The sequence below is a fragment of the Balaenoptera physalus genome, assembly GCF_965194825.1.
Source record: "Balaenoptera physalus genome assembly, chromosome: 3".
NCBI lineage: Eukaryota > Metazoa > Chordata > Mammalia > Artiodactyla > Balaenopteridae > Balaenoptera > Balaenoptera physalus.
The window spans coordinates 159,015,612-159,043,451 of NC_138890.1; the positions used below are offsets into that span (position 1 = coordinate 159,015,612).

Sequence of the window (27,840 nt, forward strand, 5' to 3'; positions counted from 1 at the left end):
CAAAATTTTGTTAATTTGGAAGTAATAGAAAACCCCAATCCATCGCCAAGTATACAATCTCATACAAAAAGGGATGTATGGTCTCAAATCATCAAAATGCTTATAGGTTGAGCTTCAGGCAGGTTGGATCAAGACTCCCCATCACCTTTCCTGGAATTCCCAAGTGTGTGTGGCCTCTTGTGTGTGTCTGTCTCCAGTCATGTTTCCCCCAAGATGTTGAAATAACTACAGCCAGACATTTGTGCACCAGAGCGCAGAGAAAAAGAAAAAGAGAGCATTTCCTAGAAGGTCCCATCAAATATCTCCTCTGGTTTTATTGGCTTGAAATGGGTTATACTTACATTCCTGAACCAATCATTATTAGCCAGAAAAAAAGGTTCATGTTTGTTAGTTTAGACTTGAGCCAAATGCATCCATGGGAGTGAAGTTCCTTGTAACGTATACTGAAGTGTGAGGGAGACAGTTATATATAAATATGTATATGAACAGTTCCTACAATTAGGTGGGATTAATTTTTTGGGGGGGATTACTACATTATCCACTACAATTACAGTATTATCCTTACAGAAGTGAAATAATTTGCAAAAGATCATTTATCTAATTGCAGAACTGGTTCTAGGTTTCAATACTTCTGACTTCTGACATATATACATATACACATATACATACACAGGTTGCATTTTTCCTTTTACTAAAACTAGATAAAGTGATAAATGGTTAGGAAGATAGATATAGATAATAGAGTAGATACATACATACATACATATATGCATATATACATAGATCTCTCTTACCCTTAACATGGCAGAATCATCCAATCAAATAAAAACAAATAATTTCAGGTGTGTTGGGTGTGTTTTAAATAAACTCTAACTGGTCCTTAGTACTTTGGCTAAATGCATTTGAATCAGAAGTAATTTCTTTATCCTTTAAGAATATAAAGCTACACAGCAAAAATACAAACCTTACTGAATTATAGCTGAGAGCCACTGAGTGAATGAATTCCAAGCTCATATATTTTATCATGATTTCTATGGAATTTCCCAATGACAACTTCTCTGAAAATAATTTCTAAATTACATTAAGTACAAAGGAAACAACATTGTACCATCACTAGAAGTCAGAGTTCAGTTATGTGTTGCTGGGAGGAGACATTAGGATTTGTATTGCTGTTCATGGTATAGAATTCTTAACCTTAGAGTGCTTCTGGATCATTGGACTGAATAACAAATCACAAGTTGATGTCACAGCATTACATGTGCCAGGGGATACTCTGAGGCCAGGCTGAGCAGAGTCAGAGCTGGTGGCAGAGAAAAACAAATTGCCTTCTCTGATCCTAGAAGTACAGTTCAAGGGAGCATAACTTCTGTTCTGGAGGATTTTTTTGGCATATGTCTTTTCTGACCCTTAAAAGTTCTGATTACTTCAGGCAGGTTTAATAAGTATGCAAACTCTTCATTCTTGTGTCTCTAATAAAGTAGCCCAATATCGTCATAGTTCCCTTGTTTACATTTTAGTATATTTTAAACATACATCTCAAAATCACATGTTTCTAACATACAGGAGATAAAATCCAGATTAGTATTCAATATTCAAATAATATTCAAATATTAAGGTATGGGACTTGAAGACAGGAATCATACTAGTGTATATGTTTGGGAGTTGTCACCCTCTGTGTGATGCAGGAGAACAAAAAGTGAGTATATATGTATTTATTTTATTTTACATATACTCAAATAGCACATATTGTGTGGGAAACTATTATAATTTCTTTATAAATATTAGCTGATTTAATACTTCTATAAAATGAGTACTCTTTTTTTCTTTTTTCTTTTTTTTGGTATGAGGAAACTAAAACAGAGAGGTTAAGTAATTTGCTTGAGGTCACACAGTTTGCTAGTGGTTGATCTAGGATTCAAACCTAGGTATTAAGGTTCCAGAGGCAAAGATGGTAAACACAATGGCAAGCAATGCAGCCTCTCCTAATTGAAGAAATGTCCTAGGGAAAGTGTGTAGGAGTGGACTTCTCAATGATGGCTACTCATCAGACTTATCTGCAGAGATTTTTAAGTGTTTCTGGTACCTGGCCCACCCAAGAATAATTAAATTAGACTTTCTGATGAGGGCCCAGGAATTGGTATTCTTAATAATCCTTGTAAATGTCTTATATGCAGCCCTGGTTGAAGATAAAGAGGACAGAGGAGCCATTTACAACTTTACAAATATAGAAAGAGAATCAACAGAAGGAAGCTAAGAGACGAGTGTTCATAAGCAGTGCAGTGAAATCTAATGTAAAATTGATAAAGACCCAGTTCCCTTAAAAAGTAAGCTCACCTGCTGTGCATGTATGTTTAATTTTACTGTATAGTTAAAGTCTGCTATAATTATAGTTTCAATGTCTTATAGTATCCTAGGCCTGTAAAGTATGTCATATGTGTGCACAGGCCCTCATTTGCTTCCCTCTATCTGACTCATTTCTGAAACCCTCTCTGCTTTACACTTCTCTGCTGCTTAATGTCTTCTTTACGGGATAAAATGTACACTTATTTTCCAATCTTATTTGGAAAGAAAGTGTATTATATTTATCATTCTATACCTTTTTAACTCTGTATTATTTCTTGATTATAATGCAGTGTATACATAAGGCAAAAGCAAAGAGAAAATGATATGTTGCATTATATTTTTATTTCTTTTCCTGTTTGTGCATCAGCCCTGAGAAGGGTTAACATTATTCAGCAAATAAATGTGTATTGACTTCCATCAGATTTGTGTTCCAACTTGTGGCTAAATCTTGTTTATGTGAATTTTTAAATGTAATGTCACTCATTTTGGGTTCTGCTTTCTTAAATGAGAACAGTGATGTGCATTCGAAATTCAAGACAAGTTAAGCTCTCAGTTTAGTGTTAAAAAAACTCTAAAGGCCATAACTAGCTTCCAGGTTGCCCATTTCAAGTATTGTGTATTGCGTTTGTGCCTTTTGTGTGTATTTAGGAGTATTACAAGGATTCACCAATAAACATTTATTTGGGATGTAATTCATGACATTAGATGTACAAAGAATGAATATGGAAGGGCTTCTGACGTAAAAGCCTCTGTATTCCATGAGAAGAACAAATGATGGGTAGAGTTTTAAAAAATCAAAATGTACTAAGGCTATTGGGAGTACACAGGAGTGGACAAATTATCTCTGCTTGGGAGCAGAAAAACAAGGACCCACAGAGGTGACAGTAGAGCTGGGACATCAAGAGTGAGTAGATTTCTCCAGATGGTGGAAGCCAACGTCCTTCAGGCAGCAGGATTACCTGGGCAAGAGCACAGAGGCGTGAAAGAGCCTCAAATAAACAGTAAATAAGTATGTACGGTGACTGCACGGGGTCCCTGGCAGCACAGTTGGAGATTAATCTGGGAGGGATATCGAGACCCATTCATGTCATGCTAGTCATAGCATGTCAGTGAGTTTAGATAATGTTTTTTCATTAGGAATAAAAATCCATTCAAAGTGTTTTTTTTTCTTTTTTAATTCTAACTTTTTTTTAAATGAATGAGAGTAACTTAATCAATCTCATGTTATAGGAAAATGACTCTGATGTTCCTGTGTAAAAGGAGCTGGAAGAGGAAGCAATTAGAATGCTCTGGAGCCTTGCAATTGTGACAGTGAAGATTCAAACCATTTGAGACGGTGGCAGGGCAAAGACAAAAAGCAAAGAACATATTCAATTTATAGAATGTCCTTATACATCTGAGAAATTTTAAAAAATAAAGAGGTCATAAATTCAACAGAATCCAATTATGTTTTCAATGTATTTCTAGTAAATTTGTTTATTTAATACCCTAAATGCAAAAAAAAGTACATAGAATATAAACCTGTCATGCTGGAAGTGGTGTTTGACAGAAAAGAATTATGCAGCATATTATTTTTTATTGTATGTTGAGAATAGTACCTGGTGCATGGTGTGGACCACTGAACATTTCTTGACTGAAAGAAGTAATGAATGAATCAACAGATCAACGCCTACTTTAGCTGAAATCATGAGATAGTCGGGCTCAGTTCTACTACCACCTGTCTACCATTTTGTATGAGAATGACTTTCAGTATCAATAAGAATGATTTTAACATCATTGGGCTTCAATTCTTTCATGTGAAATGCAGACATTGTGTCATTATTTCTAAAAGTCATCCCCATTGAGAATATTAATCTTAATGAAATCAAATAAAGTATATCACATTTTGCATGAGCAAACAGAAGTAGGCCATGTGTGGTTGCATTAAGAAAGAAAGCTGGCTTACTTTCTCTAGGCTCCAGAACCCACATCATGCGCATGGAATAGAACTTAGGGAGGAGAGATAATTAAAACTCTCTGAACTTCAACATTTAGAGTGGTTACATTCTCATCCTGGGTTTGAGTGATAGAATAAACTCCAGGATGATGGCTACAGACAAGAAGACTACTCCAGTTTCTGTGGATGTCACTGACTGTATTATTTCCTTGATTCACATCAAACATGCCCCAACCACAACCTCCCACTCCTATCTCTTGGGTATTTAGTGTTTAATAGTGTCAGGAAGTGGTGTGCTATACAAGCGCTGACCAAGGTAGTCTTTGGAGATGTATGTGCTCCAGACAATTAGTTGCATCTTCTTAATGAAGGGAGTATGAAGTCTCTCTTTTGCATTAGTTTGGTGAAAGCAGTGGACCAGTCAACAAAACAAGCTGATATAACGCTGTTTAATTGTGTTCTTATAAACTCATATAGAGGTAGCTCAAAAACTCTTAAATAACTTACATCAGAGACTGCTTTTTCACTAAACCAGAGTTAATCGCTACTGTAACTGAGTGTAAGTATTTTTTTAATATCATGGATGTTACTATGGATGAAACAAGTGTCATTATTCTTGCTATCCTGTGATCCTTTTGAGTTGGACAAAAGTGGAATTGAATGATGCATGTTTGCTCTTTCTATAACTTATGGGAATACTTCTTAATTCACTCCTTTAATATTTGAGCTTAAAAATTATTAACATAAAGAATTTAATATATATTTAGAAAATATTTTTCTGTGTATTTAGCAAAAATGTATTCTGCATTGAGCATATGGTGACCATTAGATAAAAGTTTATTAAATTTGTTACTACATACTTTCTAGAAGATATAATACTTTTTTCTTCAAATATATCCTCAGAGTAAAACAACCCACTGCTTTTCAACTGCAATATTTATACCTAGAATTGGGCATTATTCAATATTTGTAGACTTTACCTGTATAACACATGTGTGATGAAGTGATAATGAAGATCTAGGTAAGTGATTTTTCTGGGGAAAAAATCATTACCTAGAAGAGGGGAGGGAAGAGGGGAATTGACTCTTGCAACTGTTCATTCTTACATCATTAAGGAGGACATACTTTTGATGAATCCTTAATATAGGTCCCCAATGCCTACCAATGCTTATTTGTCCAATAATTATTAAAGATGCTGCAAATATTGTTATTGATGATGATGAAAATGATGATGATGGATGATGTTGAATAATATCAGTTATCATTCTTGACAGCTTAGAAATGTTTGCCTACTTTCGGGAATTCCCTGGCAGTCCAGTGGTTAGGGCTCTGAGTTTCCACTGCAGGGGACACAGGTTCAATCCTTGGTCAGGAAACTAAGATCCCGCAAGCCGTGAGGCCAAAAAAAAAAAAAAAAATTTCCCTACTTTCCTTCTAGTAGAGTCTTCTTCTGGGAAAGGCTGTTGTAATAAAACATATGCTTTATCTGTTGATATAACTCGGATTCACCAAAACCTCTTAAGGTAAAGCATTTGGCATTGAATGTCTACTGAAAGTTATGATTTCTTACTTTTTCAGCATTCTAACACATCATGTAACAAAAAAGTAGAGGTGAAGAGATGGTTCATTCTCTTAGCTTTTAGAGCAAACCTTTAAGATTGAGTTTGTTCCTGGTTGGCACTGTCTTAAGAAAAAAAGCCTGAGTGAGTAAATGGAGCAATCTTGCATTCCCCAAACTGACAGTTACATTGAATGCCTCCAAGAGGTGAAGAGTATTCTGTCCACTGTGTAACTTTGGATGCACATTTCACTCCCTTTATGCTCAGTAGGCATTTCCTTCCTTCATCAGCAGCATATTATTTTATTTATACTGAGTTTGATAATTTTGATTCTACTTTTTTCTCAATTCAGAATAGTAACACTGAATGGACATTAAGAAGAGATACTCACTTAAAAAGTTCTTAGAGGAAGACTTAACTATGACTATGAATATGTAACACAAAACTGCTGAAAAAAATCTCCTGTCAGCTTCTCTTAGTACATAAATAATATGGCCAAGTGTCAAGAGATGAGAAAAGCTACAGATAATTTGGATTGTCTTTAAAGTTTTCCTATGTCAGTGAACACTTAGAATAATTCAGTCTTGAGGCATAAAGGTGCTTCTCTAGCTAGAACTGCAATTATTTTCTGTTCCTCATTTTCTCAAATATTCTGTCCTAATTAAAGGCTTCCTAAGCGAGTATGTAATTGTTGATTTTTAAACTGCAATTGCAAATTACTTATACCCTCTAAAGTTCAGTAAGCCTTTAAACTTTTTAGCTCTTCTATTGATATCCTAATCATGCAATTAAATCATCTACAGTAAGCAGATGAGCTAATGCAAGCGGTGTCATGTTTTCTTCGGTGTACAAATCGATAAAGCTATTGTGATGACTTTCAGGTCAATGACCTAGCTACTGGAAATGGACATAGCTTTAAAAATAGATATTTAACATAGGTGTCATTTGCACTAACAGCTAATATTGTTGCTCAATTTTGGTTATAATAGTTAAGTTATTCTCAGTGACTTCATATACTCACAGAATTAAGGAATGCCATATTCCAAAGGGAAATGGAGTCCAGAAGATAAAAGACATGACCTTGAGCTCTATAAAACAAAGATGCTAGAATCATATGGTCTTATTTTCCAGGTGCTTATGTGCTCCAGGTCAAGGCCACGGATGCAGATGACCCAACCTATGGAAACAGTGCCAGAGTCGTTTACAGCATTCTTCAGGGACAGCCTTATTTCTCTATTGATCCCAAGACAGGTAAATTTTTTATTAGAGACAACATTATCACCTCCCTTTCCCATTCTAACACTGCAATAAAGATTCAATGCGCTCCCCATCTAGCAAAGGAAGATAGGATCTTACCTTGCTGCTGCAGAACTATTTCTTTCAGATTGAACTTGGTATAAATATAAACCTTTTTACACATATATGCCAAGTCCAAATTTGTTAGTTAGGAATTCTTTGTATGATTTACTTTAAATTTTCCAGAGTCGAGGAATATTTTTTTGTTTATTCTAGCTAAAATAGCCTTTTATTTCAGTTTTTCTTGGTTGGGTTCAATTATATTCAGTTTTGGGCCTAATCAACCCAAGATTATGGAGTTTCTATTGCTATCTTTATCAAGGGTTATGGATGGTGACTTTGGAAAAATATAGACTTATGCTTCTAGTAGGGGAAAGAAGAGGGCTGACAAACTTGAAACCCCAAGATCACTAATTCTTCTGGTCTATGTTTTTGAAGCCACTCTCGTTTTTAAGTCAAACCATTGAAATTCCAGTTTTCAAAGCCCAATATAAGAATCTATGGAAAGTATAGAAAGGGCAGGAAAACATGCAGGACAATTTTGTATTCCCTTTAAAATGAAACGAGTTCCCCCTGTTTCTAGAGAATCTGTTTTTGAGTGAAGATAGTTTTAAAGGAGCTCCAGTCAAGCTGACCAGTGATCAAAGCAGGTGTTCAGTGTCACAGTTAAAGCAGAAACTCCATAATGACAGTTGTTTTATCAACTCTTATATAATACATTATAACATGTTGCATATTAAATTCAGTACTGTTTATCACATCAGTTTAAAGTAATGGAATAAACTGTTAACATACTGGACTAATAAGTTACTTTTAAAATTTGTAAACAGATCTTTAAAGACCTACATTGATTTGAAAGGTATTCGTTTCCGACACTATACATGCAAATGGGTTAAACATTTCAAAATTTATACTTCCTCAGAAGTGTGCGGAAACTGGAATACCAATTAGATATAGGTTAATTAATAATTAACCATGGATGGATGTTGCTTGGAAACACAAGGTCAATTAAGTGAAAATAAAGAACCAGCAAATTTTCTGTCAACTAAACCTGCCATTCTGTCTGTCCTCACTTCTCACCCTTTTCATCAAGCCAACAGGGGGCCAGAAGCCATCAAAAAATGAAGGGAATAAGGCTGGGAGCTGCTCCCTTTTGTAAACTTAAAAAGGAATAGATTGTAGTAAGGACAACATTAGTCCTTTAAGAAGGGAACATCAGTGATGAAGAAAATACAGAAAGGTTCAGGACAAAGAAGCTCTTTTGGTTTGGAAGTAGGATCAGAGATCAAAAGCCAGGGGGTCAAATGTTAAGAGTGAGTGTGTAATGGGGAGATTACACCTAAAATGTAAATTATTTTCCAAAAGCAGGCAGTGAAGACAGGAGAAGAAAATGTTTGGCAATATAGGTATTGAGGAAGTTTTGTGGTGGCTATTGTTGTTTACCTTTGGGAAAATCATATATTTGTGGAAAAAAGGGAAAATTGTTGATTAAAAAAGTTTAGGGAAGTTTTCAGTGAAGTTTATGATGGTACAAAGCTCCAGAGGAATTAAGAAGGTTTGTGCAATAGCCCAAATGTATAGACAAATAATGAGATTATCTAAGATACTATACATCCTTTTATCAAATGGGAACATTATGGGTTATTTTTTCTTATACAGTTACATTTTCCAAATTTACCATAACTGGTAATCTAACAGAAATAGAAGTAAGGACAATATCTGTCTCCTAGATCACTTCAGCCTCCGAGAAGCACTTCTCACAGACAGAAAGGATGGGAGAAAAAGAAGGGAAGGTGTCTAGAGATTGGTGAGGAGGGAAGTTTTTAGTATTAGGCTTCGCTTACTGAGTTGCAGTGATTAATTCCATAGAGTAGATGAGTTTATATACTCAGAATAAATGTGGCAGAAGAAGGATCAAAGATTTAATATTGGAAAAATAACTATAGACGGAGACTGTACCTAGCTAAAAAAGCAAGGTAAAAATCATACAAAGGTGAATCGAAGCATAAAGCGTGGGTGCAGAATATAATTGCTTTGGTCAAATTAATACTGGACAGACAACAATTATATGAAGGGTTTACTTGCCCTCCCCTTGATTTTACTTGTTCAATATCAACTTTAGATAAATTCTAATGCCTTCAGAAAGTATCATTTTACAGAAGAGTATGTATATTCATAATATGTCTTTTCTAATTGTGTGTTTATATTTTTATATCATACTTATTATTTAGAACTGAAGGTGAAACAATTCTGGCATGAACTATGGAATAGATTTTTTGAAGCATTGATTTTTACTGGAGACAGAAGTCTTGATACTAACAATGCCCCAGACCACTAGACAGGAAAAGAGTGGATGGTGAGGCACTTCATTAATAGAATGATAACTAGTTCTTCATGCACAGAAACCATTAAGAAGACTTTTTGTCAAATTTATCACCTTGTGGTAGATAAGAATAAATCAAAACTCAAGGATAATTGCAATTTCTCAGAAATAGCCCCCATTTGTTCCAGCCATATAGTTTCCTTTTATGATTTCTTTTGCTGTTATTAAATAAAATGCATGAAAAACTAATATTATCTAAAATTTTCCACATTTGAGTGTAGAAACCAGTTTAAAATAATTTCTAAAGGAAGAGTCTCATCAAAACTTCTGGTGCCTAAGTATTTATGAAGAGATAAATATAACTATTTAGTATTCATTTGGAATGAGAACATATTTTTAAAGGTTTTCATTGACATTGCTGTTTGACAAACATTCCTAGCATCTCTATCCAAGGTATAAATATGGCAGGTTTATTTATAAATAATATAAATTGATGCATTCTATGAAATAAGCCCCTAATTAACTTTAAAATTGGCTAATTTGGCAATTATTTGGCTTACCTAAGAGAATGTTTACTGTAACTTAAAATTTGCATGCATTCATGTATATGCCTCAAATGATTATTACATATTTTTAAAAAACAGAAATGTAGATACATTTATAAAACATTAAATAACGTTGATCCTTATTATACTTAATGTTTATAAAACACTAAAATATTTGTCATATTGACATATTATATTATTATATATATTTTACACTTAATATTTATGATACATTAGAAAAACACTTATAATCTATAAAATGTTAAATAAGAGGCATTGCAATATTTTATTTGATGCATGAAATTGAGATGCTAAATATTTCCAGAACATTGATAATAGAATTATTTCATTTAGGAAAACAAACATTATTATAAATGATTGATCTCATGACTTAATTTACATTTAAAATTCTTTTAAAGTATTTGAATTTTTCCCTAAACGATTTTAAAATCTAGTCTGAGTTGGATAACTAGATATTGCTATTTGGTGTATCATGTGGTGATGATATGTTGATTTTTCTAAATAATCTGAGCTCTACCTGAGAAGCATTATATTGATAATACTATTTTATCTCAACATTTAAAAAAATCTATAAACTTTAAATTGTTCTGTCATGGTAAAATATATATAACAGAAATTTTGCTATTTTAACCATTTTAAGTGTACTATTCAGGGACATTATGTACGTTCACATTGTGTAGCCATCACTACCATCCATCTCCAGAACTTTTTCATCAATGCCTTTTTGTTTATGTGCACTGTCAGAAGTGCATATTTATGTCTTTATGTTATGTATTCACATGTGCATTTTTAGGATTCATATGAAAACAATTGAATGAGAATGGGATTGCATGCCTGAGTTACTTTCTTTTTTTCTTTTATCCACTATCCTGATATTTCATGCTCTATGATTCTGTCCTAGCTTCTGTCTGGGAAATCTGATGAAGTGCTGAGAGAACTGACACTTTCTCAAGATTTTTAGTTCAATTATCACCTTTTGATTAGAGATTATTATCTTCAAGCTTACTTCCCAAATAAAACCTCATCCACCCTGACTGATATTTATTCTTTTCAGTTTTTTAAAAAAAAAATGTGTTAGTGTTTTAAAGCCCCATAGTAAAATTAAAGCATGGGTCAGACTTTATATTTTGAGCTAATTCTTTATATAAACTACTATGTACATATTTACAATGTTTTATGGCCTGAGCATGCCTTTGACTTTAATTCAGAGAAAAGTCTTACATGATTTAGACACTTCAGTCTGTGCTGGTGAGATAAAGACAGAAGCTCTTTTTTTCTTCAAGAGTGAAATAGGAAATAGACAATTATTAAGATTAAACAACACGTGCCGTTACCACTTTTGTAATATTTTACATATATGCAGTAAAATTACATGACTAAAAATGTACTGCAGACAATGGTTTCCTTGTATTCTGCCTTGTCACACTTCACGAGAACTCTGTGTGAACTCCACTTGCCTTATTTTAGAAACCATGGAATGCACACATCTGCAGATAGAACTAAGACTATTTGGTCTTGAAAGGAAAATACTCCAGGGGGATGTGATACACGCCTTTCGGAAGTTGTAGAGCTGTCATGTAGAAGAGGAGCTAGTTGTATTCTCTGCTGCTCCAGAGGGCTATCAATGGCATGAATTACAGGAAGAAAGAATTTTGATTTCATTAAGAAAAAAAGATGTTAATGATTGTCCATAAATAAGAGGGGCAGGCACCTCATGTGATTGTGAGCTTCATATTACTGGAAGAGTTAAAGCAGGTAATGAGTGATAAGCCAGTGGTGCTGGATTTGGGTATGGATTTCCTGGATTTGGGTAAATTGATGCACATTTACTTATAACCAATGACCTGGCAGGTCCTGTGCTACCAGGATACTGAGATGCATCAAGCCGATCCTCAAATAGATCCCCACCTACTTGGGGGAGGACATCAGGTCCTCAGAAGATTACATTTGGGTTTTCTAGGATACCGCTCTATGATACATAGTGTGACTACTAGGCACTAGATATAGACTCATGAGAGCGGGGAAACTCCTGAGAAAAGAACTTTTGGGGAAGTGACTTCTAAATCTTAAAGAATAGTTAAGGCATGTTATAGGTGCAAAGTCGGACCATACTATCGTTAAATTTTCTTCCTACCCAAGATAACCTGATAACTCTTCCTGTCATCAAAATACATTATTGGCAACAGTTTTTTAAAAAGTATACACTTTATCTGTGTAGTCATGAACACCGTATTTTTAATAAAGCTTAGGAATGTACTAGCTTTTAAAAAAATCTATTACAGAAGCAATAGGAAACTAATTCAGTATAGAATTTCAGTTAGAATGACCAATACAGTCCTATGAAGATGACTTTGATGACAGATATGAAGGAAGTAGAGCAGCTGTTTATGGTTACATTTTGGAAAGAACATTTCCAGCAGAGGGAAGAGAGGGTACAAAGCTCTAGTGAACAAAGGAGGGAGTTGTGGAAGATAAGATCAGAGAGTTAAGATCAGGGAGTGGGAAGATGGAGATTATGTGAGGTCTTTAATCTGAGCGACCTGGATAATCTCTGAGGATTTCTGATTGGAGGGGCTCTGTGACCGCTTCATGCTCAGACCTAACCACTGTGACTGCTCTTTTGAGAACAGACTAGTGGTCTAGGTCTCCTCTGGACTCTAATCCTCAGTGAATGGAGAATGCAGCCATTCATCCATTGTTCATTCTACCTTTCTGTATCTATCTCTACCTATGTATATCTATCTATCTATCCATCCATCCATCCACCTAATCTATATGAATAGTCTCAAATTAATAATTAGCATTTTTCCAGCTTTATTGAGATATAATTGGCATATAGCACTGTGTAAGTAAGTGGTATACAATGTGTTGATTTGATACACTTATACATTGCACAATGATCACCACCATAGTGTTAACCACACCTCCATGAGGTCACAGAATTACCATTTCCTTTCCATGATAAGAACTTTTAAGAACTACTCTCTTAGCAACTTTCCAGTATGTAATACAGTAATATTAACTGTAATCATCATGATATACATTCTATCCTTATAATCTATCCACCTAATAACTGTAAGTTGTGCCTTTTGACCAGAATCTCCCCATTTCCCCCACCCCACAGCCCCTGGTAGCCACCAACCTACTCTTTGTTTCTATAAGTCCTCAAGTTTCATCTATGTTGTTGCAAATGGCAGGATTTTTTTTTCATCCTCATGTCTGAATTATTGAATTATAATTATTGAATTATAATTCCATTATATCACACCTTCTTTAGCCAATCATCTGTTGATGGACACTTCTGTTGTGTTCATATCTTGGCTACTGTGAATAATGCTGCAGTGAACATGGAGCACAGGTATTTCTTCAAGATCTTGTTTTCACTTTCTCTTGATACATGCTCAGAAGTGGAATTGCTGGATCATATGGTAGCTCTATTTTTTACTTTTTTTTAAGGAACCACCATACTATTTTCAATTTACATCCCTACCAACAGTGCACAAGGGTTCTCTTTGCTCCACATCCTTGCCAATACTTTTTATCTCTTGCTCTTGACTTATTGATAACAGCCATACTAAAAATCATAAGGTGATATGGATCTCATTGTAATTTTGATGTATGTACATTTCCCTGACGATTATTGATGTCAAGCACCTTTTCATGTAACTATTGGTCATTTGTATGACTTCTCTGGAAAAATTTCTATTCGGTTTCTCTGCCCATTTTTAAGTAAGATTTTTTTTGTTTGTTATTGAGTTGCATGAGTTCTTTTATGTTATGGATATTAACTCCTTATCAGATATCTGATCTGCAAATAGTTTATCCCACTCCATAGGTGGTCTTTTCATTTTTGTCTATTATTCCTTTTGCTATGCAGAAGCTTTTTAGTTTGATGTAGTCTTACTTGTTGATTTTCAAGTTGCCTTCCCAGAGAGTTTATTTATCTTTGAAAACCACTATCTCACTTCTCTCCCACTCTGAGGTCTTATTTTATACCATCCCTCCCAACAGTGGTATGCTGCAGCCACATCGACCTCCAAGTTCTATTCTTGTATGCTTTGAAGAAGTAGTGCTCTCCTCCTTTTCATCCCTGGGATACTCCTCCCTGGGTTCTTTCTAAGTCGGCCTCTTCCACTTCTCTGGGATTGCAGTCTTTCCTCAGAGAGGACATTTCTGATACTACCTTCAAGAGGACTTTCTTTCATTTTCCTCATAACACCAATCACCATCTGAAATTAGCTTAATCATTTAAGAGCTTCTTTATGACCTCCTCACCACTTTACAGGAATACATACCCATTAACTGTACATCCCATGAAGGAACCTTATACAGAGACTCTATCAATTATTTTCCCAGATGAAGACAGATGATATCCAGTTGGGCAATTTGAGATTAGTTTAATAAAAGGACTCTTTATTAAAGTGCAAGCAGACTGTAGGGAAACCATAAGGGATAAGGATGAATCTGGAGAAGAAATAAGAAGTGGATGCAGTTACCACACTGCGGATGAAGGAATGAGGGTGTTCTAGAGACACAGGCAGAGACCATGGCAGGAGAAAGTGTGGAATATGGGGGATCCATGGAAAGAAAAACCCAACCTCATTCTCCTTCTACCATCTAATCTCCTGTCAATTGGCCCAGGGCAACCAGAAACCAGAGAGCAGAGAGAAGTCTAGAAAAGTATATACAGTGGAATTGGAGGGGCAGATGGAAGCGTCTTCGCCATTATACCCTTAAGCCTAAGAACAGTGCCTGAATGAAACATATTTTAGTACAAGTGTTGACTGAATCTATTGTCCCATGTTTCAATCCTGCAGTTAAGCACTCAATTCAAGAAAAAACTCAGATAAAACCAAATCCTCGATTATCACATGTAATATTTCATGATTTTTCATGTATAGTATTGCATTATTTTCATCTCAAAAAGTTTTCATCAGCATATCTAACCCATTTTTACAAAATAAGCTGAGATCCACCAAAACTAAGGGACTTGCCTATAGCACCAAGGTGATTGCAAAGGGAGAATATATCCCCTGACAGATTAGTATACTTTGGTACTATAAGGTTTTATAACCTTAATTTAAGGTTATAACTCTCTCAACCATATATTTCCATTCATATTGGCAGAAATAAAATCTATTTTTCTCATTCTTAATTTTGCTCTAATTATCTTGCATATGTTGGAAAGTTCATCAGGTACAAGACCATACGAGTATTCAATGTAAACTTGCTTATCTACTCTCTTCTTTCCAAAAAATAGGATTTATTTCATAATTATTTCAAATTAATTAAAGTTTGTGGTATCACTACTGTGGAGTATCTGTGGAGTATTTATACTGTTTTATAAAATGCATGTTTTTTCTTTTTAATCTTAAACTATTATCATACAAGTTTGTTGCTGTATCTTTATATACAAATGCTGAAAAATAGAGATGGATACTTGAACCTAAATCTAAGATCTGAAATGACAGAATGTAGCAATTCCTTCGGCTGGTTACATTTTGCTATGGAAGCACTTTAGTCCAGTCCTTTTCAAGTTTCCTCCTTGCTCAAGAGCAGGCAATCCATTTTCATTTGTTTGGTTTTAAATGTTAGGAAGTTTAGAAACAACCAGTGGCCATAAGAAGAGTAACTTTTTGAATAGGAGATTCCCCGCTGCCCCCCCGCCCCAGGTTTTTTTCAATAGACCACAGTATTTAAGGATTCTCTACTCACAGTGAATTTTGTTGTCTGCCTGATTCCCCAGATTCAACTCTAAAAAAATTCTAGAAATGCCATATTTTATTTCTCTGGGACAGTGGTTCCTAATGAAAATGGTGGTGGGAAGGGGAAGCACATCATGGTCATCAGAGGAGATTTCCTTTGAAACTACATACACAACCCTTTCCTCTCTAAACTCTAACATACAGTCTCCCAAAGGCAGCATTACGCTAAAAGGATGGCTGGAAGCGGCGGCTAGATCACCTATCAGACACAAAATGGAGGAGCAGTGCAGGGCAGTTAGGGGTATTGATGACAATTATATCAAATCATCAGAAAAAAACTCTAGTCTTAAATAACTCTGATAATGCTTATTTGCTCTCTTTTTCATAGAATCAATGTTTTACATATGTATACATATATCATAAAATTTATATATCAAACTTATATTTGTAAATTATATTGAAAATTTTCATACCAGAAATTAAGTGAGTGGAGTATGAAATATACCTATATACTTACTGGAAATGAACTGAGTAAAGATAAATCTGGTCAACAACAGGAAAATACAGTATGAGTATGAATTAAACCCAGGCATTTATCTAGAAAATATAAATATTATAAGGCAGGCAGAAGTCATGTAGCTTAAGGCATGTAGGACCAGGCCACTGAGATACAGAGATGAAGAATCTTAGTTAAGACACTTGGAAATGAAACATCAGAAATCCAAGCTGAAGAAAGGACAAACAGATTGAAGTAAAAGGGTGTCAGCAGCAGTGCATGAATAAAACAGCAGGAGCAAAAAATGGAACTTGCCTTTTTTGCAACAATTTCCTGCAAAGGGCCAAAAGAAATTGCAGATTGTAGTTAAGTCTGAATTAGCAAAAGAACAGCATTAGGTAAGTACAGATAAAATAAGGATGTATATTCAGTTTGTGCTTAGGATTCTATATTTTGTGTTGACAATTGATATTAAATTTGTTATTCATATATGCCTTATTATTTAAGAAATAATATCAAAGACACATGGGTTTAAGACAAATTTTCTTCAATCTCTCCCTAAAATCATTAGGTATAGATTGGAATTTGTTATAAAATGTATTCACAATTTACCTGCAATAAATCCAGAAGGTTTTAGTTGTTACACTATGAATAAATATAAATACAGACATAAATATAAATATAAATTAGTTCTACACTCAAACACAAGAACAGAAAATGAGTAGGCTATGTAAATATGCATATATATCATGATTCATGATTATAAATTATTTATAGGGACTTCCCTGGCGGTCCAGTGCTTAAGACTTTGCCTTCCAATGCAGGGGGTATGGGTTAAATCCCTGGTTGGGGAGCTAAGATATCACATGCCTAGTGGCCAAAACACCAAAACATAAAACAGAAGCAATATTGTAACAAATTCAATAAAGACTTTAAAAATGGTCCACATCAAAAATAAATGAATGAATAAATAAATAAATAATTTATAGATTCCTTCCTTCATTTAGCCAGTCATTCCACTCGTCAGACAGTCAACACCTTCTTATTGAGTTTTTTCTAAATGACAAGCACTCCATTAGAGGTTGTAGTATAGTAACTTGGTGACAAGAGAGACAAAATCCCTGCAATGGCAAAGCTTAACAAGATCTAAGTAAAAAAATCTGTGGCTAATATAAGTAAGAGGAATCCTGAAAGACAAAATAAAATACACAAAGGAGATATTCAAGTGTTCAAAGAAGCAAAGTAATATATATGTATCCCCCAAAATAGATAAGAATGAAGAAGAAGATGTCATTCTTTAGAAATCTCACCTACAGTGTAACCACTTAATTTTTTTACTATATATCTAAAATATATATTGTCTAACAATTTGATTATTTTTTAAAGGTAGGATCATTCTGTATAAATTATGTCTAACTTGGTTGACTCAGTGAATGATGACCATCTTTTAGAGCCAATACATTGTTCCTTAACCATATTCCACAATGCTGCACAGCATTTCACTATATGGCTATTACCACAATATATTTAATTATATCCTAACCATTGGATGTTTTGGGTGTTTCACTTTTTAATACACAGAATTTTTGTTAGCATGTTTTTTTTGCTAATGAATCTAGATAGAATCATTTTCTTGTTGTGGACTATTTTATTTTGGAAAACTCACCATTTGTGATATTTATCTTTTATTTTTTTCCCCCCTTAAGGTGTTATTAGAACAGCTTTGCCAAACATGGACAGGGAAGTCAAAGAACAATACCAAGTCCTCATCCAAGCCAAGGATATGGGCGGACAACTGGGAGGGTTAGCTGGAACAACAATAGTCAACATCACCCTAACAGATGTCAATGACAATCCACCTCGATTCCCAAAAAGTATGTTCTTTCCTGTTCAGTCGAAATCAGTGCAGCTTTTTAAAAAATGTCTTACATTTCATTGAATGTTCCAGGAATTGTAATAACTTTCCAGACACTTTTGTCTTTAGGAAGTAGAAGCTAAAAATTAAATGTCCTCAGAATTACATTTTTCCATTAGAATCATGCATAGTGTGATTTTAATAGAAAAAAATATAAATGAGTCAATAATTGTACGAATCATGTTATCAATTCTTATAAAAGTAAAATATTCACAATAGGTTGGGATCTTGTCTAATTTCTTACTAGTTGAAAAAGTAATATAACTATGAAAAGTACAATGTAATTTAAGATTTATGACATATATGCCACTGTACTATTTGTTATATCATATAATTAGCATAAAATTTTCTGCCTTCACTTTATCAATTATATGTGTTGAATCATTTCTGTATACTTCCCTGGAGATATCAGATGACATTGCAGTGATGCTATTTCTCTACTTTAGTTGTATTTTATTTTAGTTTTGCAGTAGGTGAAAATTGCTACACTTTCTATGATAATAGAATAATTCACACGTATATCTTCTCTGTAACTCTATATTTCTTACTGAAAATGAATACTTCTCACTTGTGTTACATCCAGTTTTCTTTTGCAGTATTACATTTAACACCAATAAGTACCTGTTCGATTTCTGGTACATTTTCAAGGATTATAGTTCAGTGTTCCTAGGACTTAGAATACAGAAACTGTTTCTTCCATTGCTTATATAAGTCATAATTTGATGAAGTCACTAGACACTCATTTGCACGAACAGTTTTAAAGAACAAAACAAAGCAAATCATTTTCTTCTTCTAATTCCAGGAGAGTTTGAGTTTATCTACTAAAGTATATAACAATGAGAATATTTAACTAAATGGATATTTTATTCCTTTAGCTGTGTGGTTTTACATAATTTACTACTTTGTCATTTTTTTCTTAAAATTATCAACCTATATTTTCTTATGGAAATACCCTTACTTAGTGATCAGAAAGTCAGTGTACTGAACAAATGTTATAAAAGTGGCAATTAGAAATCATCATACTTTAGCAACTGGGATGTATATGACAAATGGCTAGTAAATAATAGGTTATGACTAATAACACAGAGTCCTAGAGCAACACTTTCCTTGCTTTCTATTCAGGGAAACTGAAAAAATATAAATAAATATTTCAAAGGAGAAATAAATAATGCATTTGATTCTCTACAATGTGGCATTAATAAAGAACATGTTCCCACCTCAAAAATACTGATTTTTAACACTTTTACTGCTTATTTGTGGCAATCTGTAATAGCTAATTGAGGAGACTAGTTTGAAAGATTGTTCTACTTTTACATAAAAGGTGACATTGTACATTTGAATTCTGTTTTGGATTTGTGCATAAAAAATATGTTCAGTTCAGAGTATAAGAAATAGCAGAGATCTTCCTAGGTAGTGTCAGTATTCTTTCTTTCTTTTTTATTTATTTATTTATTTTTGGCTGTGTTGGGTCTTCGTTTCTGTGCGAGGGCTTTCTCTAGTTGCGGCAAGCGGGGGCCACTCTTCATCGCGGTGCGCGGGCCTCTCACTATCGCAGCCTCTCCTGTTGCGGAGCACAGGCTCCAGACGCGCAGGCTCAGTAGTTGTGGCTCACGGGCTTAGTTGCCCCGCGGCATGTGGGATCTTCCCAGACCAGGGCTCGAACCCGTGTCCCGTGCATTGGCAGGCGGATTCTCCACCACTGCGCCACCAGGGAAGCCCAGTGTCAGTATTCTTATTCACAAGGATGATAGTGAGGTTTTTCAGATGAAGAGTATAAAACTCAACCAGTGGAAGGAAACAACTTCTGGGTATGGATGAAGGGTAATTTGCAAAAGTTTGAACAGCCATCCAGACAAATAGGCTGGAGTGCAACAAGGAAATGAAAATACCTTAATGGGAGAGAAACTACAGTATGGTTAGGGAACCAAGATGGCATGCTCAGGTCCCAGGGAGACAGGAAGATCAATTCCAGATCTTATCTAGTGAAAAGAATCTGTACAAAGCAGCAGGCTTGTTTGCAATTTATTCGAAGTTGAATCTGTAGACCTAAGAGTAACTAGATGAGACCCACCAGGAAAGATTATGGGGTTAAGGGCATTTGAACTTTTAGAGCATTTTCATGCTGTGTCAGGAACTTTATCATTTTCATATTTCCTTTCCTCAGAAACACTGAGATCTTTATTTTCCACATTTTACTGTTAAGAAAACTGAGACTTAGATTAACCTGCCCAAGATCAACAAAACTGGCAAAGGCTTATTTTTTTATTCTAAAGTTCAAATTTCTTCTAGTTTAACATATGAAAATGAAAAGATATTCTTTTCTTTTACCTGCCACTCTGAAACCATATTTTTTAGACACGTCTGCAAAAGAGTCACATGACATATGCTGAATTGTCATCATAAACAGAAATGAAAGGGTAGAAGGAATATACCAAATAGATCACTGTGATCTAATTATTTTCTTCTTGTGTTACATGCATATTCGAACTATAGCCTGAAAGTATAATAGGTGAGAGATATTTTTGAATCATGAGAAAGAAGAGGGTTTTCACATTTTCATGAATAAAAAATTAATCCCCTTGAAATCTTACATGCCTTTGTGTCAAGCCCTTTTTACTGTACTGTCATTTTGAATTATATCCTTCAGAGGAAAAAGACAGAATACATTTATAAACAGAAAAACGACCTCTTTAGAAGCCAGTGCTCTTTCTGCAGGAATATTTCTCACATGGATCAATTAAACTGAAAATATGACACAAAATGACAATCTGGAATAATAACTTTTGAATGTAAAAGTCAAGAAAACATATATTTTATACATAATATAACTTAACAAGAGAATTTCCCACGACTAGCTATATTTGTTCATGTCTGTTAAGCAATTATGCTGAAAAAAAAATCTGCCTTCAGATGAACTTCATGGAGCTACATTTTTTTCATTGTTTAAAAATGCACAAGATAATTTCTTAAAATTTACTAATCATAATTCGTTTTGGCTTTGTGTGTGTACATATGCATGTGTGACATTGTTAAGCATCCATTTCCATACATTTCCTTCTATAAATCTGTTAGTAATGGAAATAAAATTAAATGTCATGGCCATTTGTAGGATGCAAGTGTAAATAGTTTGCTGTTTTACTGTTGCAAAATAGATGGTCCCTGAGGCATCAGAATTTCCTGCCAATTTCATTTGATGATGGTGACAGTGATATTTACTAATAAGTTACCATGTGTCATGCATTATGCAAACTGATTTGCATATATATTCCCATTTAGCTTTACAATGACTGTATAGTATTTTCTCAATTTTAGAAATAAAAGAACAAGAGTATACTATTAATAAAAGTTAAGTAACTTGTCCAAGATCACACAGCTCCTAGGTAGGAGAACCCAAGACCTAATCTTATGAAGGTACTTCAGAACTTTTTATCACTTTCCCTCTTAAAAGGCAATTTGCCTTTAATGCCTGTGTTTTGCCCCAAAAGTCCTACGGAGAGAACTGTTCACAAACAAAGGAGGGAATACTCTTTCAGAAATAGAAATAATGCCAGGCATGTTAAAAGAGCTCTACCTGCAGTCATATAAAAACAAAATATTTTCTTTGTAAAATCTTTTACATATAGTCATATAGCTTCCATCTACGATAATCAAGGACATCGTAGATGATTTCCATCTGTCAAAATAAGCTGCAGCAAAATGCTGATGGTTTCCATTACTTGAATTTTAAATGACAAAACCATCTAACAAGCTGATCTAAATTATACATTATGAGATCAAATCAATTAAGTGATGTGGTTAATTCACATTAGGCAAGATACTTCTCTCACTTATCTCTTCTGTGTAATAGTTTTGTAATGAATAAGAAAACAACTTAGGTGAAATAAAGCCCTTCATAGTTTACATAAAAAGGGATAATTTGTAGGAAACGTAAAGAAGTGTTTGCTTCTTTTTCCTTTCTTTTTCAATATAATAAGCATTTAAGAGAACTGTTTGTATGGTAAATGGATTCGAATGCAGAAAATAAGACATTAATATTTATTTTAAGACAATTTCTTAGTCATAAATAAAACAGTATTTTAAAGTAAGTCTGTTTTTTGGGAATTCCTTGGCACTCCAGTGGTTAGGACTTCAAGCTTTCACTGCTGTGGCCCAGGTTCAATTCCTGGTTGGGGAATTAAGAAGATCCAGCAAACCAACTGCAGAGGGAGGCCTAAATAAATAAATTAATAAATAAATAAACAAAATAAAATAAGTCTGTTTTCATCAAATGCCTACCAAACATGTTTATATTGACTGTTTCTAGTTATAGGACAATTGATTCAGTTATAAGTCACTAAAATATTATTTGTACAATAGTTATTTTCTAAAACATATAATTGTATCCAATATTATACCTAGAACCATGAACCCAATTATACCCAGATGGGGCCACAAAGTCTATTTCTCTTTGTTTACCATTTACCATCTTTATACCTGGAAAACGATAAGCTTTGATACTGAAATTTACTTGGTAAAACCATGTAATAAGTCATTCCGAATACAGAATTAAATAGTAATTGAATTTTGACAGCTACTCAGATCCAGCCTTAGAAAATGTACCATCACGTTCTGCCAGGTGTCCAAAGTTTGATTGTCATGGGCATGACTGAGATTGACTACTAAAGATACAAGTTCATGTGTTAAGTTTATTTTTAGATATAATATTTGTACATATTTATATTTTAATATTTATTTATATATATATATAATTTGAGAATTCAAAACTTTATACAGATTTATCTATTTATTTAAATAATATCATAGGAGAAAATTTTTCCTGGATTTTGAGTGCCCAAGATATGCCTGAATATGTAAATGTGTGTATGCTGAGAATCACTTCGGTCCTTTTCACAATCTCTTTCTGTGACTGTTAGGAAGTGAATTATGTACAGATCTCTCCTCCCAACTTATCTGGAGACTCTGGCCAAGGGCCTGCTTCCTACCTGCAGATCAAGTACAAATAACTGTTAACACCCTCAGCATGTTTCTAAACGATGTCTCTGAGGCAAAGGTGGAATTTCTGTTCTTATCACTGCCTCCAATATGCTATTTTAGGTGAAAGAATGAGAAAGAGAAGATGGTGGCAATTACTCTGAAAGAATACCTAAAGAGGCATGACTAAAATAATGGGTCTTATGTGAGCTCCACTTCTATTTAAATGAGAATGAGTACTTCAGCTTCACTCAAATATTTGAGGTTGGAAGGGTGGCGTGGACCAACTGGTCTGCAAAGTTAACTGTATAGATCAAATGTAAGTTAAGGCTTTCCTTGATTGGAACTGGGTGTCGGTTTTAAATAGTAACAAAAAATTAATATATGAGGGTGTTAATGATATAAATTCATATTTGTTTATGTTTCTCAAACTTAGTACTGGTGCCAATTTAGCATCAACTTTAATACACAGTTTAATTCCAATAATTAAATTGTATTTAAGTAATTTCAAACACCTAACACTTTTCTAGCATTCTCTGACAATTTTACTTAGTCTGTGGCTTTTAGGTCAGTACCTCCCAAAGATATGAATATGACAAAAAATTAGATAAGTTGATCTTTGATATTGTATGTATGTGTGATATATGACAATTAGATATGCTCCTCATTTGGGAGGAAATGTTTAAAAAGCATTGAAAATCATAAATTTTAAGGGTTAAAAAATTATACAAAGTGTTTATATTCAGGTATCTTCCAGTTCTCACATAGAATGTGGGCATGAGTCATATTTCATGACTCTTATTTCTATTCTTGAAAAATAAGCCAAGACACATTATAAAACTAGCTTTTTACTAAGTGGAATAAACACTTCAAGTTTAATTCCCAAATGGGCCTTTGTCTACTTCAATAAAAATAAATAAGAAATAACTATTTCCTGAAGATAAGGCATGTAATGATAATCTGGGACTTACTCACAGTGGCTCTCCCAGTGGTTCTCAAACTGTATTGGCCTTAGGAATTCCTTGGGATCTTATGTCCCAGTGATGGAAGTTCTGCATCAATTGATGTAGCTTAGACACAGAAATCTGAATTGTAGATAAGTGTTCCAGTAGATTGTGATATAGATACTCTGCAGGGCACAATTTGAAAATCTGTGATGAAGGAGCAAGTGTTGATTCTCTGAGAAGGCTTTTTCATTATTCATTAACTAGAGGTAATGAGTTAATTATTTTGTACCTCATGAGAATTTTTTGATTCATGCAAAATTCCACCTATTTGGGTGGAGACTGAGTATTAAAATGTAGTCATTTTAAACGAAGTATTTTGAAAGTTTATTTTTTTTTAACATAGTAAGCACTCATATACAGTTGTACGTCTTGTTTAGAAGTTTTCCAAAGAGTTTACGGATGTCAGATACTGATGCTTTAAGGCTGAACTCAAACTGGATCAAAGTGAATACAATTTGAAGGCAAGCTCAGTGAAAAACTTTGTACTCCCAGTTCTCCAATGAGAAGGGATTAGTGAGTTTCACTAGACTCTATGTGGGCAGATGTAAGCAAATAAAAAATAACAGAAACAGAATGTTTAAATAATTTTTCATTGCTATAATTATCATTATTCACATCATATTGTGCTTTGTTAATGAGTATATGAGTCCTTTTAAAATAGTGCTGACACTTTTTGATGACTTATTTCGTTCTGTTTCCCATGTGGGAAAGTATAAAAGATTATAGCCTGGTTGCCCCATTGCCCCATTAGCAGACTCTCAGAAGAATTATGCTTATGAGCTGGATGGCTAGCGACCTTCTTGAGGTGGCAATTATGATCATAATACTATTTTAAACAATTTTACCCAGAGTAAAGGATATATGCTATGATTGTTAATATCATTTCCCCAGTTTTCTTAAAATGCTTAAGTTTATTTTATTATTATTTCAGTCTTTGAAAATCACATTATAGTCACTTAAAAATTCCTGCCACACAAATGGGACCTAATGAAACTTAAAAGCTTTTGCACAACAAAGGAAACCATAAACAAGGCGAAAAGACAGAATGGGAGAAAATATTTGCAAATGAAGCAACTGACAAAGGCTTAATCTCCAAAATATACAAGCAGCTCATACAGCTCAATATCAAAAAAAACAAACAACCCAATCCAAAAATACGCAGAAGACCTAAATAGACATTTCTCCAAAGAAGATATACAGATTGCCAACAAACACATGAAAGAATGCTCAACATCATTAATCATTAGAGAAATGCAAATCAAAACTACAATGAGCTATCATCTCACACCGGTCAGAATGGCCATCATCAAAAAATCTACAAACGATAAATGCTGGAGAGGGTGTGGAGAAAAGGGAACCCTCTTGCACTGTTGGTGGGAATGTAAATTGATACAGCCACTATGGAGAACAGTATGGAGGTTCCTTAAAAAACTAAAAATAGAACTACCATACGACCCAGCAATCCCACTACTGGGCATATACCCTGAGAAAACCATAATTCAAAAAGAGTCATGAACCACAATGTCCATTGCAGCTCTATTTACAATAGCCAAGACATGGAAGCAACCTAAGTGTCCATCATCGGATGAATGGATAAAGAAGATGTGGCACATATATACAATGGAATATTACTCAGCCATAAAAAGAAACGAAATTGAGTTATTTGTAGTGAAGTGGATGGATCTAGAGACTGTCATACAGAGTGAAGTAAGTCAGAAAGAGAAAAGCAAATCCGTATGCTAACACATATATATGGAATCTAAGAAAAAAAAAAAAAGGTCGTGAAGAACCTAGGGGGAAGAGGGAATAAAGACGCAGACCTACTAGAGAATGGACTTGAGGATATGCGGAGGGGGAAGGGTAAGCTGGGAAGAAGTGAGAGAGTGGCATGGACATATATACTCTACCAAAAGTAAAATAGATACCTAGTGGGAAGCAGCCGCATAGCACAGGGAGATCAGCTCGGTGCTTTGTGACCACCTAGAGGGGTGGGATAGGGAGGGTGGGAGGGAGGGAGACGCAAGATGGAAGAGATATGGGGATATATGTATATGTATAACTGATTCACTTTGTTATAAAGCAGAAACTAACACACCATTGTAAAGCAATTATACTCCAATAAAGAGGTTAAAAAAAAATTCCTGCCACGTTTATACAATCAAATATATGTATTTATTCATACTTGTTCTTGATTCTTAAGAGATATGAATTGAATAATACTATATTTACTTTTCTCAGTCAACAGTGCACTCTATAAGGCAAATATCTATATGTATAAATATATTACAACCACAGTAAAATTCCATAATAGGAATATGATCAGAATAATTATTGGCATAAATAGGATACAGTTATTAGATCTAGCTGGGATTATTAGGAAATATGAAGGATATAGCATTTAAGAAGAAAGGTATAGTAAGAATTTAACAGACTGAAAGAGAGAAGGTTGGTTGCAGAGTGCCGTAATCCTGAATTATACACATGTATTTATGTATGTATGTGTGTGCTTTTTTGTAGAGAGGCAATATCATAAATTGATATGTTTAAAAAATAACTTTGTTAAGTTGGTAAACACTGAAGTAGAGAGAAGATGTGGCACAAACCCAGGGCAGTTGTTTGGAATAAACAAACAGAGCCAGAATTGAGAAATACACAGCAGCAGAATGCAAAGGACTTTGTGATCTATTGGATTCAGAGATAAGTAAGATAAAGAGCATGTGAAGAAATTATTTAAGTAGGAGATGGTTTTTCTGTTGATATGCTGAAATTTGAGTGGAAATGAACAAATGATGGCTGAAAATATAGGGAGCCTCAAAGAGAAGTCAGAGTCAAAAAAACATTTCCCAGAGACATTTAATGATAGAAGTGACAAATGAAACTTGAGGCATGGATGAAATTAATCAGATTAAAGAGGGCATAATTCTTTAATTTTGAATGTAAGAAAATCCAGGAGGGGGAATGAACAAAGGTATAAGGAGAACCTTAAAAATCACCGCCTCAAACCTTTAATACATATATTTCTGACAATGGTGTATATTTTTAACCACAGTTGTGAAGGTATCCTAAATTCTCATTTATGTCACATGGTTTAAATCTATTTCATATTTGCCTTATTATTGGTCTTAGCATATAGCATACTGGTCTTTATATAGGCAAAGAAATTGGACTTATACAGTATTTATGAGAGTTAAACACAATATAAATAATACTAAAACCATGGAAACAAAATATTTTGCACATATCTATTTTATTAACAAATATTGGACACAATAAATTATATCCTTTAATGAATTATGTTTCATGGATTGCTAGTTTTATAGAAAAGTAAATGCAAAAATGGCTATATCATTTTTTGTATGTATAAAGGGGATAAAAAAATTAAACTCTTCCCTCAAGCAGCTCTGTGTATAATGGACAATTATACTATTTGAAGTAAAATGAATGATAGACTTATGCACACAATGATATACAAATGTGTAAGATGGGCAACAAATCATTACAAAGCAGATCTGAGAGGATGTAGAAGGAATTAATATCAATATTGATTTCTGAAACCTCTAAGAAGAGTTAGCCAGTGGAACAGCAAATGTGTACCAAAATATTTTAGACCACTGAAAAAACATAATGTATTATTTAACGAATCATGAAAAAATGGAAGTGCAAAAACAAGAAAAAATTTCATCAAAAAATGACTTGAAGTTGTCCTTGAAAGAATGAAGAATA

At 34.1% G+C, this 27,840-nt stretch overlaps 1 protein-coding gene and 1 long non-coding RNA gene across 6 annotated transcripts in view; one reads left to right on the top strand and one right to left on the bottom strand.

Annotated features, from left to right (window-relative positions):
* The window catches only part of CDH12 (cadherin 12), a 998,421-nt gene that overhangs the window by 898,806 nt on the left and 71,775 nt on the right, over positions 1–27,840 (top strand). For all 5 annotated transcript variants that reach the window (XM_082453738.1, XM_082453737.1, XM_082453739.1 and 2 more), the window contains 2 exons: positions 6,970–7,089; positions 17,931–18,098. In XM_082453738.1, coding sequence (XP_082309864.1) covers positions 6,970–7,089; positions 17,931–18,098 — 288 coding nt within the window. The remainder of the gene's footprint in view (positions 1–6,969; positions 7,090–17,930; positions 18,099–27,840) is intronic.
* LOC309656873 overlaps positions 1–27,840 on the bottom strand; it is a 1,296,162-nt gene that overhangs the window by 516,780 nt on the left and 751,542 nt on the right. The window lies entirely within an intron of this gene.